We start from the raw sequence: 15214 nt of genomic DNA, 5'->3' as shown, positions 1-15214 counted from the left end.
TCCACTGGCCTTGCATATTTATAAGGCATACATTATTATTTGTTTGTATTACACTAGCACATAGAAGCCCCAAAGATCAGGTCCCCTAGGGATATTGAAATACATGCAACATGTGCAATCAGCTACACGATCTGTATCACACCCAATGACCCAGTGTGTAGCATATAAGCAACTTCTTTGTTGTTTGCATTTGCAACCCTTTTAACCAGCCACTGACACCTACTGGGAAACCATGAGGAAAAAAAATCTTTTCTAGAAACATTGTGCTAATATGGTCTATTTTTTATCTGGAATCTCTGCTTTTTAAGACTTCATCTACCCTTGCTGCTTATACCTCACCTTAGCCAGAGCCTTCTGTGATCCCACAATAGATTGCTCTGTGGAGTCAATTACTGTCTCACCATCAAAGCATTTGGATTTAAAAATCAAGGTGGGGAGAATTAGAGAAAACTATTAAATATATGAAATCACCATTTCTAAATGGAGTGGTTTCTTTAAGGCAGGTCTGAATCATAATTTCATGAGGCAGGCATGGGGGAGCCACAAGATGGATCGAAGATCCCTACATAATAATACGGATGCACTTTATATCTTCAAAGCACTGTCCAGACCTTAGCTAATGAACTCTCACGCCATCTCTGTCTACAAAGAGAGTCCATAGCCCTAACAGACTGCCATAAACATGCAAAAGGAATAGTTTGAATTTTTAAAAGTACACAGGGAAAAAGTGTCAAAGTCCTTAACTAGGATTTCAGACGACATGATGCATGAAAGAGCCATAAAAAAATCATAGTGGGGGAATAAAGGAACCGCCATTTCACACGACGCACCCCGCTGGCATCACTTAGGGAAGGTCTAAAGTTTTTGCCATGGCTGGAATAGCACAGGCAAACTTTCCTGTGCTATTCTAAATGCCCAAATATAGAGACAGAGGGTTCTCCATTCCACAAGTGCCTTGTAAACGGAGGGTATGTTTGAAGGGCTGGGTGCTACTTAGCGGGAGGGACAGAGACAATGACACTGCATAAGCCCTGCTGCAAGCCCTAAAATCAATGGAGTTTTACCTACTTACACCCAGGGCTGAATTTGGTCCAATGCTACAAGTTTCTGTCTCCAGGGACTTACAGAGGAACCTGTTTCAGGGCTGTCCTTAGGCATATGCAGCATACATGGCTGTGTAGGGCACCCGAAAATTTGGGGCATCACTGGGACCATAGGCGCTGACTTCTCATCTTGCCAGGGGTGCTCGACTCCCCCACACTCCACTCCAGGCCCGCACCCACTCCACCCCTTCCCCCAAGCCCCGCCTTGCCTCTTCCCACCCCTGCTCCACCCTCACCCCTCCTCTTCCCCGCCTCCTCCCCCGAGCACGCCCCGTGCCCGCTCCTCTCCCTCCCTCCTGGAGCTTGAACACAGGAAGCGCTGGGAGGGAAGGGGAGGAGTTGGTAAGTGCGGGGCCGCCAGCACACAAGAGGCACGGGGGAGGGGGGCAGAGGGGAGGAGCTTGGCGCCAGTGGGTGCTCTGCACCCACTAAATTTTCCCCATGGGTGCTCCAGTCCCGGAGCACCCACCCACAGAGTCCGCGCCTATGACCGGGACAGCAGGTAAGAGCAGGTCGACTCCCGCACACCCAGTGCATGCTGCAGTCTCCTTACCAGGCAAAAGGCAGGGGCCGTATTCACAGAGTTGTATGTGCTGGCGTAGGGGCACCTGTTGTGCCGGCATAGGGGCACCAGTATAGGGACAGCATAGGGGCACCAGTATTCACAGAGCCGAATGTGCTGGCATAGAGGCACCAATGTAATAATACTGTGTAGGGCCCCATAAATCCTAAGGATGGCCGTGACCGGTTTTGAAACATTCTAATGACCAGAAACCATTTGAAGAATTTCTATTGAATACTGTTCAATATTCTGCACCACAGACCCAAACAGCCTGCTCTGAGTTCCAGATACATCATGGACAGTAATATGGCCTCAGGTGAATGGTCTCCAGCTGCTGCTAACATCCTTTATCAAAAATAAAGTGTCAGGCAAAAAGACGGGGATTTTCTTTTCAGAAGCAAGAATTACTGTTTCTCTGTTGATGCTCAGTTATAATAATCGTCTTCTGGGCCAAAGAATGAGGCAGGAATTAATAATTCTGGGTAAAATTTTCAGAAGTACCTATACCACTGAGTAAGGTATTATTTTTTGACAGCCTAAAACTTATTTTCAGAAGTGGTTTATGCACTTGGGGTCAGATTTTCAGAAGGTATTTAGGTGCCTAAAGACACAGATAGACACATAATGGGATTTTCAAAAACACCTAGATGCTTAACTCCCCTTTAGGCACCTAAATACCTTTAAAAAAACCTGGGCCCTTAAACTTCTAACTTGCAATAAGACTTTACAGAACTCAGGCTCCTAAATCACTTCTGAAAATGGGATTTTGGTGCTTTTGAAAATTTTACCCAGTGTCTATCAAATGTTGGTGTAGCAGTAATGGAGAATTAATAATGCACTCAAAGTTGGAGTTCTTGTTCATACTTCGAGTGAGACACAGAAATTTCAATCCCTCCCACACCAAGTAGAGCATTCATGGTATTTTTAGTCTCATACATTGCTTAGGTACTGCAATGATGAGCACACTATAAATATTGACAATTAGAAAGAGATTTCCAGACTGTTATTGACAGCTGTATCCTGATTAGTTAGATTAGACAACCAATTTATGGCCTGCTTTGGCTAATTGGAGAAATCATGTCTTAAAGAAATTTCACTGTATTTTCATGATTGAGTTAGAATGTTGTCTGAAATTTTCAAATTAGATTGGACCAGCTCAGGGTGACATAGTATTCTAGGGCTTATCTATTGGCCCCATCAGTTTCTGAAGAATTTGAAGTTTAGTGTAGCCAACGGAAATTCAGTGGTAACTATCTAAGCATTTTTGATGCAGTGCAGTACCTAGGACATGATTGCTAATCACAATTGCTACTTTCTGTCATTGCCAGTTTAGGTGGGTTTAACTTCTCGTCTAAAGACTGAACCAAATCCCTGAGCCATCAGGTTCCGGAGAGTTTCTGTCCCTCCCCATACATTTCCACTGTTTCTATAATTTTCAAGTCCTGCCCTTGCCTGTAGGAAATATGGATTTTCAGAGCCACTTTCAGCATATTTTACCCGTTTTTCTTTGGGGAGTGTCTCCGGAAGCAGGAAGAAGATGAAAATTAAGTCAGCAACAGCAAACATGAGCGCAAGCAAAGCTGACCGAAGATAGAAGACTTCTCCTTTCCCTGTTTCCATGGCAAGGTAAGCTCCAATCATAGGCCCCACGGTAAATCCAAGTGAGAAAGCAACACCAATCATTGCCTGTTGAGATATAGTAAATTTGCAGTTTTAGACGTAGGTTTATTCATGACCAAGATTTTTTTTTTTTTTTGGTAAAACTTGATAACTGTTAAGTCTGTCATACTCTAATAGAAGCTAAATTGTAGTGCCAAATGCTAACACAACATCAAGCGTGATCAATTATGCAGGTAATGGAATTAAACACCTTTTGATCCAGTTCAGAACGACAGTTCTAAAGCTATTCTGTCTCTTGCTAAACATCCATGAAGCAAATGCCAAAAAACTCCACAACCACCTCGAGAGAAGGGGCAAGTGTGTGGCAAACAGCAATGAATGGCAAGGCAGAGACAACAGCAACAGAGCTGAAGCTTTCATGACTGGGCAGAAAATAAAATGGGCTACTCTTCAATAAGTGGCCATGCCACTTTTCAGTGTGGTAAAGGGGCACCCAGGAATCATTTCCACTACTAAGGCTCCTTTGAATAAAGAAAGAGGAGAAAAAATTAGGGGGGAAGGTGAACCATGTGCTTATGCAGTTCAGGACTTATTCATCCCGGGATGTGCTTTTAGATTGTAAAGCTGCTCAGTGTAGGATGGTGTCAGGGCATCATGTGTACCACCTTGGTGGCAATAATGTTGTTTCTCATCCCTCATGGTTCTTTTGCAATTCCCAGCTATTGCCCTATAAATACAAGTTAGATAAAGGTGAGCAGGCTTGGGCCAGGGCAGAATTAGGATTGGTGGATTCTAAGAAAAACCCATGATGGTGCAAGAAATAGTAAAGGTGCCTCATGAGGGGAGGGACAGCTCAGTGGTTTGAGCATTGGCCTGCTAAACCCAGGGTTGTGAGTTCAATCCTTGAGGGGGCCATTTGGGATCTGCAGCAAAAGGTGGGGATTGGTCCTGCTTTGAGCAGGAGGTTGGACTAGATGACCTCCTGAGGTCCCTTCCAACCCTGATATTCTATTCTATGATTCATTAGGTAGCTGTCTTCTCTCCAGTTCAGCATTAAATCAATGCACCAGATTGGGGCTATAATGCTGGAGGAAGGAGGCTAAATACTGTGCCGATTTATACCCTGTGCACGCATTCTGGCTTCAATAGAATTTAGCACAGAATTTAGTCCAGGGTCTTTAAGAGGAAACATTAAAAAAAAAGAAATCTAGGGCCTGACCACTTGCTGTCTGAGTACAGGACTGAAACAGGAAAACCAGAGTTCTAACCCTGTTTGCAATTGAATCACCCTTGGGTCTGAGACCAGCCTCTTAGTATTTCTGCCTCAAATTAATAATCTGTAAAATAAGAATAGTACTACTGGCTTGCTTACCACACAGAAGTATAGTGAGGATTATTGTGTGGAAAGTGCTTTGAAAATGAAAAGCACCGTATCAGCACTCGATATTATTGTTGAATTTAAAAATCTCCACATATTTTCCCCAAGTGCAAATTAGCCAGAATACAGAGATTATAACATTCTGCCTACCAAAAATTCACCCTATAGTTTCAGTTAGATAAACATTATAGTACAGGAAGTGTACTGACACTTTAACTGTTGCTACAATGCTATACAAGTATTGCTTTCCACACCAGAGTTGGTTGCATTTCACCAGTGAGTGAAATGACTCTTAAATAAAGTTGGTAAGTCAATTTGTAAAGTGCTTTGGCATCCTTCTGGAAGAAAGGCACTCTACAAATGTAAGTCATCATTATCACTTGATCAGTGAAAATATATCAGAAGTAACAAAACATGCAACTCTTATGAAAAATTAACAAGAAATCCCATCCATATAGCCAGCATTTGTAACTCACCATGCCCTTGCTCCTAGTTTTTGGAGAGTGCAGGTCAGCAATTACAGCAGTGGACAGGCTGACATTCCCTTTACTTATTCCACCTAGGACTCTAGAGAGAAGAAAAATACCAAAACTCCTAGAGATAGCCCAGAGTGCATACGATGCTATCAACCCCACCTGCAGAGAGAAGAGGAGATTTCTCTTACATAAAACAGTAAAATCAGCATCATTTTAGGATTATTTTCTAGCTAGACTAATGTTTGAAAAGCAAAATCAATGTCTGCTCCATTAGTCATGAAACAACAAATGCTTTCTTGAATAAACTGGCATTTCACCAGACATGTACTACTCTGAATGTCAGACAGTAAAAATCCGATAAGGAGAACCCATCTGTAATCATTTCACATAATCCACTATTGTATATTATGTTAAGAGGAAGTTTGTCTGATACAAAATCTATTCTTTTTATGCATTGAAAGGTGTTTAGAACACCTTTGTACAACTTGCTCCATTTTGTTTACAAGACAGCCACTGAAATGGTTTCCAGTATAATTAAAATATTTAAATAAAATCTGCAACCCAGAAAAATTCTAAGACAAAAAAAAGAGACAAAATCCACTGATCTGAAAGTCAATTTTAGCCCTCAGTTTTGGTGAATAATAATTGAACTCACACATGCTTAATGCATTAATCTGCAAAGACTTTATTGGATGATGGGTTGTGTATGCCATTTGCTGCCGAGATGCCTTATGCATGTTCATACTTGCGCTGTATTATACCTATAATCAGAGCCCTAAATTTGAATTTGTAACAGCTACCAAAGAGAGAAACTGTTTGGTGAATGTTCATTAATACAATAAATAAATGATATGTTGCACTTCCATCAAATGCATTCCAATCAAAGATCCCAAGGTACTTTACAAGGGGCTGGAGTACATAATATTATTATCCCTGTTATACAGATGAAGAACTCAGGGACAAAAAGATTAAGTCCAACATTTTCAGACTGAGTGCCTAAAGCCAAGTACCTAAATCCACATGTAGGCACTTGTACAGGTGGTGTGATCTTACATGTTAGAATGTCAATGGTATTGAGTTGCCTAAATGATACAAATAAGCGCTTTTGAAAATCCCACTAGGTGCCTATTTGCACCTTTAGGCACCTAAATACCTTTTAAAATCTGGCCCTAAGTACCTAATGTTAGACCCCCAAGTTTGATCAAGTGACTTGGCCAGGGGAGGCAGCAATGGCCAGGACTAGTGCTGTGCACTAATCACACTGGCATCCCTCTGTACATCTGATTTATGCTGATTCTAGTCAGGCTGCCAGACATACCACTGTCAACAACATGATCGGCCTTCTCCCCAAGCAGTCAGACGCAGCACCCGTGAGCGGAGAGGAAAAAAACTGCAGGATGGAAAAGATGGAGCCAATCAGACCTAGAAAAGATTGATCATTAGACTTAACCATAAGACATGCTGCCTTAGTCTTAAACACAAAGGCAGCCTAACTGCTTAAGGCCTATCACTTCACTATGGCCCTTAAAATAACCAACAACTCAAACACATATAAAAGATACACAATTATAATGTCAGACTGTGGCCATGAACAGCAGTTATCTCCCTGGAATGCAAACACCCCCAAAATATTGGGGCTAAGTTCTTATTTAACTGAATTTAACTGGGTTTTCAAGGGAAACAGAAATGCAGACAAACCAGAACAAGATGGAAAAGCTATGAGACTTATGGGGGAAGGAGGAGTGTGCCAGTAAAATGCAAATTCTCTGATATTTTCTATCTCTGACTGCAAACTCTTCCTGTTCATGGAGAGAGGATAATATAGGATTTAACAGCCAGTCAGTATAACACACCATTCTTTTAAGTAATTTTTTGATTAACTGAACTTGGATCTGTCACATTTAATTAGCTTATCTTTTCTCCCCTTGGTATCAAAGGCCGCAGTGAGACATATCGGGATACGTGACTCTCTCACATAAATGGCAGTGAGTCTACATATCTTAGGAGATTCCTTGAAACCTACATTCTGTCCCTGTGATCTTCGGTTCCTCTCTTCTCTTGCCATCTCTAACTCAGTGCCCTCATTAATTTGTAATTCCTTTGTGACAGACTGCCAAGAAAATGCTTTGTTGTTATAGCTTTTTTCTTTAAAGGAGAGAGCTGGCTTATATGTCTTACTTAGACAACCTATCAAGGCTGAAAATGCACAGAGACCATGGGTTAAATTTTACATCACTGAATGGTAAAACTGTAAAACTCCCCTTGACTTTAAAGGAGTCAGGATTTCACATCAAGTATTTGGGAATCTCGGGGGGGAATAATTTCTTTGTGGTTGCTAAACAACAAAAAAGTAAAAAATGAAACAACAAAACAAAACAAAAGCCATACACCTACTTACAGCTTCAGCTCACAAATGAAGGCAGCAAAGTTCATTCTCATTTGGATGGACATTAATTATTATTATTTGCATTGAAGGAGCAACTATGAGCTTCAATTCCATTATGCTAAGCACTGTACAAACATATTCCAAACAGTTGGTTCCTATCCTGAAGAGATTTACAAGCCAAGTATGAGACAAGAGACAACAGGTGGGTATGAGGCAGGTGCAGGATGGAAGTACGAAGCAGTAAGGAGATGATTACATTTGCAATGATAAGCAGTGGTCACCACAGATGGCTGCCAACATCAGCTGTGGCAGCTGGTGCCCAAAATGATTGCTGTGCCGACAAGTGTGCCCCTTCCTCACTACCTCTGTCTCATACAGGGAAGGGAGCAGGAAGGCAGGGGAAAACAGTTGCTCCCCCTTCTCAGCCAGAATCCTGAAATGTTCACTCGTGTCTCTTGGATGTATGAAGCGTGAAGCACTAGTGAAGGGTAGTGTAATGCAGATGGTACAGCTTAAACCACAACATCACAGCCTATGCCAAGAATGTAAACTTGGTTGTTTACACATCTGGCCCAACACACAGGCCTCTTGCCTTCCCTTGCTCACGATTAACAAATCTGAATTAGCCTTTCAGAGTCCTTGATTCACTGCTTTGCTGCCTGCAATGACTTATGGAGGAGCTGGAGAAGACTCAGTCACAACAGAAAAGGAGTACTTGTGGCACCTTAGAGATTAACCAATTTATTTGAGCATAAAGCTTTTGTGAGCTACGTTCACTTCATCGGATGCATTCATCGGAGTATGCATTCGATGAAGTGAGCTGTAGCTCACGAAAGCTTATGCTCAAATAAATTGGTTAGTCTCTAAGGTGCCACAAGTACTCCTTTTCTTTTTGCGAATACAGACTAACACGGCTGTTACTCTGAAACCAGTCACAACAGAAGTGCCCTGGTGGCAACAAATAGTACTGCACTCTGCAGAACAGCTGCCACGTCCCTTCCGTAGACACTGGAGTGTGGCTGCCAGCTGAGGTAAAAATGGTGAGCCTCTAGTCACTCAACACCCCGTGCTGATTTGTCTCCATTCCTGGGAAACTCAGTGCTAAAGTAGTAAAGCACAGCAGGCCTGGCCTAGGAAGCATGACTGAGGAATAGATTGAACTGCTTGCCTGACTAGTCAGAGCTATCAGTTCCATATAAGCAGTACCATTTACCAAATATTTATAATCTGCTTCTCTTGGGTACTTCTAGGGCATCTTTTACTGTGGTATCTAAGTCCCAATTTAATAATGGTGACATATGTTTACAAATAAAAACATTACCATAGAAGAGAGCATGAAAACGACACTAGATTGCAGGTTCATTCATACCTCCAAACAAGACAGTGTTGTACTTCCTCTCCAGAGGTACCCCAACCACTGCAGCAAACCAGTCCACGCCATGCTGAAGTGATAGATAGAAACCATCCTACAAAAGAGAGTCATAAGTCATACAGTTAATGGTTCTTAGGGAACAAACTCTCTCTTGCAGGCTTTGACTTTATTTGCAAAAATGTAGCATTGCTTTGTCTCCGAAATGCCACTTGAGACAACTTCCTTCCCCAGGTGTATGTATAGGGTATATGCCTGATGGATCAGTGTAGTCAGATATATTTACTCTGCCCTTGACCTTTCCTCTCTCTCAAAATCTCTTCCATGGTGGCACAGACAGACTCCCATAGACCAGTGCTGGGTTCTGAAGCACAAATGGGATGCAAAGCCCATGTGCTGGCTCCTAGCATCCAGTCCCCCCCCTACACAGCAGAGCCAGGCTGGTTCCACTCCAGGTAGAATCCTTGGCAACCATACAGCAGGGGTAGAATTTGCCCCATCATGCCCTATGGAAACGTATGACTGGAACACAGAGCAGAAGATGGTGAATAAATGCTACTAAGCTAGGCACTAACTCCTACACTTGCTAAGCCTGGATTTTATACATAATAAAGCTGCAATTTGAGTTACAAACTCATATCTCATCCCAGCCAGGTCTTCTACATTCCTGTTAGAGTCCTGAGACTCTCCCTGTTTATCCTCCACATTGCACACCCACCCTAGAAACCATGTGTCTCCGTCACCAGCCTCCTACGAAAGAGAAAGGGGCTATGAAGAGCTTCACAGCCCCTCATTAAAGATACTCAGTTAACCGGGAGGGATGCCGATGAACAACACAAGGCTCTGTGTCTCCTTCCCACCTCCTAGACTCAGGGACCAATAGACTGGGAGTAGGAAGGAGACCCAAGGTTTACACTTCACTATTCAAAGCACTAGGCCACCAGCCCAGCCCAAATTCCTCATATTTTACTTGAGTGAGGAATATGTTGTGACAAAGTAGGAACTTTTTGTAATATTTTTATGAGGCTTTGTGTGCCTCCGTTTTCTCCCATAATTTGCTTTGCTGCCCAATAGAGGAAAAAGGGATTAAGTTTGTTCTCAGGGAAGATTAAGAGACATGGGTGTGTGTGCGTCACCTTGCTGTCTGGGTGAACAGAACAGAGTTGTTAAGAAACTGACTGAAACTGACCCAGATCAACACTGGGTCCAGAGAGACAATGCAAGCTCTACTCCTGGGGGAATTCTGTGCCACTGCACATGTGCAGAATTCATGTGTCCCGCAGATTTTTTTTTCTCCACAGAAAATACATTCTGCTGAAGAGGACCTGCAGTTACGCCTTTTGGCTACCAGGGACTGCTGTGGTGCCAGAACAGAGGCAGATGGCTCACTGCTCCCCAGCCATAGCAGTCAGCATCTGATAGTGAGAGAGCAGAGACTGTGTTCCTGACAGCACCCTGCCCGTGGGGCCAGGTGAGAGAGCACTGGATGTGGGGAGGACAGAGAGAGCAGGACACATGGGGCTGCTGCGGGGTCACATACACTGGGGTTCAGAAGGGCTAGATAGACTGGAGTGGAGACTGAATGGGAGTGGGTGTGCATGGCCACATGGGGGCGGGTGTTGTTCAGTGGCGGTGCAGAGACACATAGGAATGGAGGGTGGGGTGGCTGAGAGGTGGTTCAGGGACACATGGGGATGGGGGTGCATGGGGGGGTTCAGAAACACATGGGGACAGGGGAGGGGGTGGCTGAGTAGGGGTACAGGGATACATGGGGATGGGGGAGGGATAGCTGAATGGGAGTGAAGAGACACATGGCGGAGAGGGGGCTGAGTGGGGGTGCAGGGACACATGGGGATGAAGGGGGAGCAGGAAAACATGGGGGCAGGAGGAGGAGGGGTGGCTGAGTGGGGGTGCAGGGATACATGGGGATAGGGGACAAGGGGTGGCTGAGTGGGAGTGTAAGGACACAGACATATGGGGAAAGGAGCAGATGTGCCTGACTGATTGGGAGAGGCTAGGAGTCAGCCAGAGTCTGCATGGGGAAGATTCCCCAACTCCCTAACAATCCCCCCCGCCCCCCCCACAAAAAAAAACAAAAAACAACTGTTTCGTACTTCTCCCATCCACACCCAACAACCTTCCAGGTTCAATCCCAGGTGCCTTCGCAGCAATTATTTCCCTTTTCCTTAGCTCCTGCATTACTCCTGGCTCTCCCAGGCCTTTGCACTGCTTCTGAATATACAATTTCTATATTGTAGTTTAAATGAATTATTACTCAAAGTTCTATATGAATAAAATATGCCTAGTAAATAATCTATTTGTCAAAAAACATTTCCTGAATCTTTTTTTTGTTTTCTGTATTGTTACAGACATACTTGTTGACAGGTATTTTGAAATAAATTACCAAAATAATTGAAACTGGCATGATTATAATGTGTTATTTTGACAAATAAAATACGCAGAATTTTGCAGAATTTTAAAATATTGTGCACAGAATTTTTTTGGTGCAGAATTCCCCACAGGAGTAAAGCGCCAATGACTCATGAATTGACATTCTCAGCAGAGAAGCTGAGCAGAGATCTCACCTTGACAACAAAGGACAGAGACAGAGGATAAGTGTGGGCTTCTGGTTCTGAAGGAGGTGGGCTCTCCACTGGGACTGAGTAAGGAAATCAGAGAGAGTGAGCTGGAAAATGGAGTTCACTACAGTTTGGCCTGGTGAATTGCTCTGGCTTGATCAGAATGGACTATGCTTTAACCTTTATTTCTCCATGATAACCTAAGGAATTCCAGTGCTGTGTTCCAGTTGACTAGTAACGCCTATCCTGTTTTGAAAATGTTGCTTAGGTGTCACTCCAAATACTTGCAAGGGTGTATTAGTCCCTGAAGAGCGTACAAGTCTATTTCAATTGCACTTACTGGGCAGAGCTCAGTATAAAGCAGGAGTGCTGTAGTCCAGAGACTACAGTTTAGGAGGCAGTAAGACTGCAGGACCTCCCCTGAAGGAAAGGTGGGACTCCCTGGGGTCAGCCATGCTGAAGGAGTTCTTCCAAGAGACTGTTTAAAAGCTGGGGTGTAGCACAGATCCTGTGGATCTGTGACATGTTTCTTCATGACTCTGTCAATCAAGACGTTGGTTTTGACAGGTACAGACTGTCTAGCCATAGATGGCTTTGGGGGTTCATGAATCCCTCCTTTGGAGTGAGGGTGGGGGGAAGCAAAGCTTCAAGAGGGTCCCCAGTTTACACAAACAGTACCAAATTTGACATGGAATCATGGGGTTCAGTGCTACCTCAGCAGCATGCTGACTGGCATTTTGCTAGCTGTATCCAGATGCTCATTGCTCCATCAATGTGCTTTCTGCTAATCTGCTCTGAAGAAGACCCAGTAGTGGGGACTTCTCCCTCCTGCTGATCATAAGTGTGAGAGTGCTTGGGGATCAGGAGCACACGTCCCATCTCCACCCAAACAGCGCAGGATAAGAGGGCAGCCACAGGAAAGGGAATTAGAGTGGTGGAGATAGAGTAAGAGGGCTTAAGGCAATGACAGAATGAGGTGGGGGGACTATCTCAAAAAAAAGATCACCAGAAGAGCTAGCTCTGTGTATTGCTTTAATCAGAGGCATCTACTTACCCATAAAACCTACTGCCAACAAAGAATTCAATATTTTCCATTACAACCTAGTTGCTGGCACTGGTAATCGAGTAGTCATGTAAATAGATTTGAACATCGGGGAAGAGAAGAGAATATAGCCGAGAGAGAAATGGCAAGTCAGCCAGACAGCTCGCAAGAGACGGAGGAGGAACAATGGATGCACAGCACCACACCTCGATGGGTTTGTGCTGTAAAGGCTTAAGCTTAAGGCTGGGTTAAGAAGCCAAAGTAAAGCTGCTTCTACCTTACAGAGCTTGAGAGACAGTTCCGCCCCCCTCACTCACACAGCCAAGAGAGACAGGGTAGAGACTGCAGACTTTGTTACCAAGAGACCAGGGCTTCACGCCTCATGGAGATTCACTCAGCTGGCTGAGCCACACAGCAGCAGGAAGCCCAGCGTTACTCATCGCTGGAGACCAGGCAGCCACAGCCACATGTTAGTAAAAGAACAGCAAGGAGGAGGGCAAATTCAGGACAATTACAAGAAGTAGCCACTCAGTAATCTCTGGATTTCCCCAAACATAGACACCTGACCCTGACTCAGTGGCAAAGGTGAGAAAGTCTTACTAGGCAGAGCAAAACAAACCAATCAAATCCATAAGAACAATCTAAATACACCCCAGACTTGCGGGTGGGGTTTATTCTGCATGTAGCTTTTGAGCTGTGTCAGGGGAACGGGCACCCCACACATCCCCCCTCCCTCTGATCCCCTTTTTTCAGATCACCTTGTGCCCAGACTGTATTTTCAGCAGGTAGAGTTTAGTTCTTACTTACATCATTCTTGCTGTAATACTCAAGGATTGAAGGAAGGAGTGGCAAAATGAGAGTGAATCCCAGCAGGTCTATAAGGAGTGCCAGGAAGACAATGGTGATCACCCGACCAGAGCCATCTTCAGCGTCTGACTTGCCCCTGGTGGGGCAGCTACTTTCCCCCGTTTCTATGGCCATGTTGTCAGGCGTTGCACTTCTGAAACAGAATAACAGCACTCACTCTGAAGCATTTCAGGCACTGAGGTTATTTCACCCAAAGGGGAAGAACTTGCTGACTCATTCTTACTCCATTTCCCCCAGTGCAACCATATAGCAATTGCTAGATTAGAATCCTGGTTCACTAGGGAGGGGGCTGTTTTGTAAAACAGAACAGGCCCCCGGCCTCACAATTCCTGGTCCTTAGTCACGCAGCTCATTTGTTCTGGTAAAAGTGGGGCATGATGGCAAGAACCACTGTTCAAAGGAAAACTTCAAGCATTCGGTACAATCAGTCCCAGATAAATGAAGCTGTGTCTTAACAGGATAAAAGATGCTAAGTCATAGTGTCACTAACTATACCTCTTTCATGTTTAAATACAAACAATTTTTCTGGACTTGTTTTGTAAAAATGTTTTCAATCCAGCATTAAAGTATAACCATGGAATGGAAATGTCTCCTCAGGCAGGTATCTAACAGCATTTATGTCTACAGTAGATACCACAGTGATTAGTGCTGTATAAACACCTACAACAGCATGACTCACTGATCACGTCAGGGAGGGTGTTATGCTCAGCAATGGCAGCTCAAGAAACACTGTAAAACAAAGTTCGATTTGAAATTACTAGTATGTCTTTAAATCTATACAAAACCATAGGAGGGGCATAACTATAAGGCAGCTGACACTTTTCAAGGATCTTATTTTAATTTCTTGTACTGCTAGCATAACTATCAGCAAAATATTTTTATTATTTGTATTCTGGGAGGACCTAAAGACCCCAGCCAGGATTGGGGCCCCATTATGCTTGGTACTGTAAAAACACAGAAGACCCTCCATGTCCTAAAGAATTTACAGTCTGTCTATATGTCTGTCTGCGATATAGTACAAAAAGTTAGCAGTTTGTCAAACAAGGTGGAGTGTTTTAAATTAAAGTGTTTTAAATCAGCAAGCATGAAACATCAATTTAAATAATTGTTTTTAAACTTGTTTTGTATTTGTACGTTAGTTATTTCCCTAAAGAAAGTTTTTCTCATTAGTTGGTATAACCATTTAATTATGTTGATTTGCAAACAAATATAGTCTTTACACTAAATTTGGCACTTCTTTTTGGTAATGAGAAAGATATCGTGCATCTATATACATTCATTTAAGCAATTATATAGTTTCGCTTACATTTATTCATATTCTTAATGTTTACATTTATTCAGATTTTTAATATTTTAATATTAGAAAATGGTGACTAATGCATTTCTTATTTACTAGATAATAATTTTTTATTTGGGATTTGTGTCAAGCCGCATTTGGATGAAAATTGGGAATCAATAAAAATGTACAACAACATTTCAAAATTGTCTTTCTTAGTTAAATTACACTACCTTAAATGTGCTGAATATAAAATAATTAAAATGTATCATAACATGTTTTGCATTTAAAATTATTTATTAAATAAAGATAGTATTAACTGATGTTAGTGAATTGACGGATTGTTTCTGGTAAATATGGACCAGATTTTTAAAAGGTATTTAGATGCATAAAGATGCAGATGGGTCCCAAGTAGGATTTCAAGAGTACCAAAGCACTAGGTGCCTACTGGCATCTTTAGACACCTAGATACCTTTGAATATCTGACTGCATGTCCTTCAAGATATTAGAATGAATAGATCTCATCCTCTCGCACCTGGTTTTTCTTCAGAGGTTA

General features: G+C 43.0%; 1 protein-coding gene across 4 annotated transcripts in view; it reads right to left on the bottom strand.

Annotated features, from left to right (window-relative positions):
* Nucleotides 1-15214, bottom strand: part of MFSD10 (major facilitator superfamily domain containing 10) — a 38377-nt gene that overhangs the window by 17866 nt on the left and 5297 nt on the right. For all 4 annotated transcript variants that reach the window (XM_037898191.2, XM_043544775.1, XM_037898189.2 and 1 more), the window contains exons 2-6: nucleotides 13323-13515; nucleotides 8895-8991; nucleotides 6458-6561; nucleotides 5140-5298; nucleotides 3163-3351 (exon numbers count right to left, since the gene is read on the bottom strand). In XM_037898191.2, coding sequence (XP_037754119.1) covers nucleotides 3163-3351; nucleotides 5140-5298; nucleotides 6458-6561; nucleotides 8895-8991; nucleotides 13323-13496 — 723 coding nt within the window. In that variant the 5' untranslated portion in view covers nucleotides 13497-13515. The remainder of the gene's footprint in view (nucleotides 1-3162; nucleotides 3352-5139; nucleotides 5299-6457; nucleotides 6562-8894; nucleotides 8992-13322; nucleotides 13516-15214) is intronic.

The sequence above is a fragment of the Chelonia mydas genome, chromosome 4 (genome assembly GCF_015237465.2).
Source record: "Chelonia mydas isolate rCheMyd1 chromosome 4, rCheMyd1.pri.v2, whole genome shotgun sequence".
NCBI lineage: Eukaryota > Metazoa > Chordata > Testudines > Cheloniidae > Chelonia > Chelonia mydas.
This window is presented reverse-complemented; position numbering and strand designations above follow the sequence as displayed.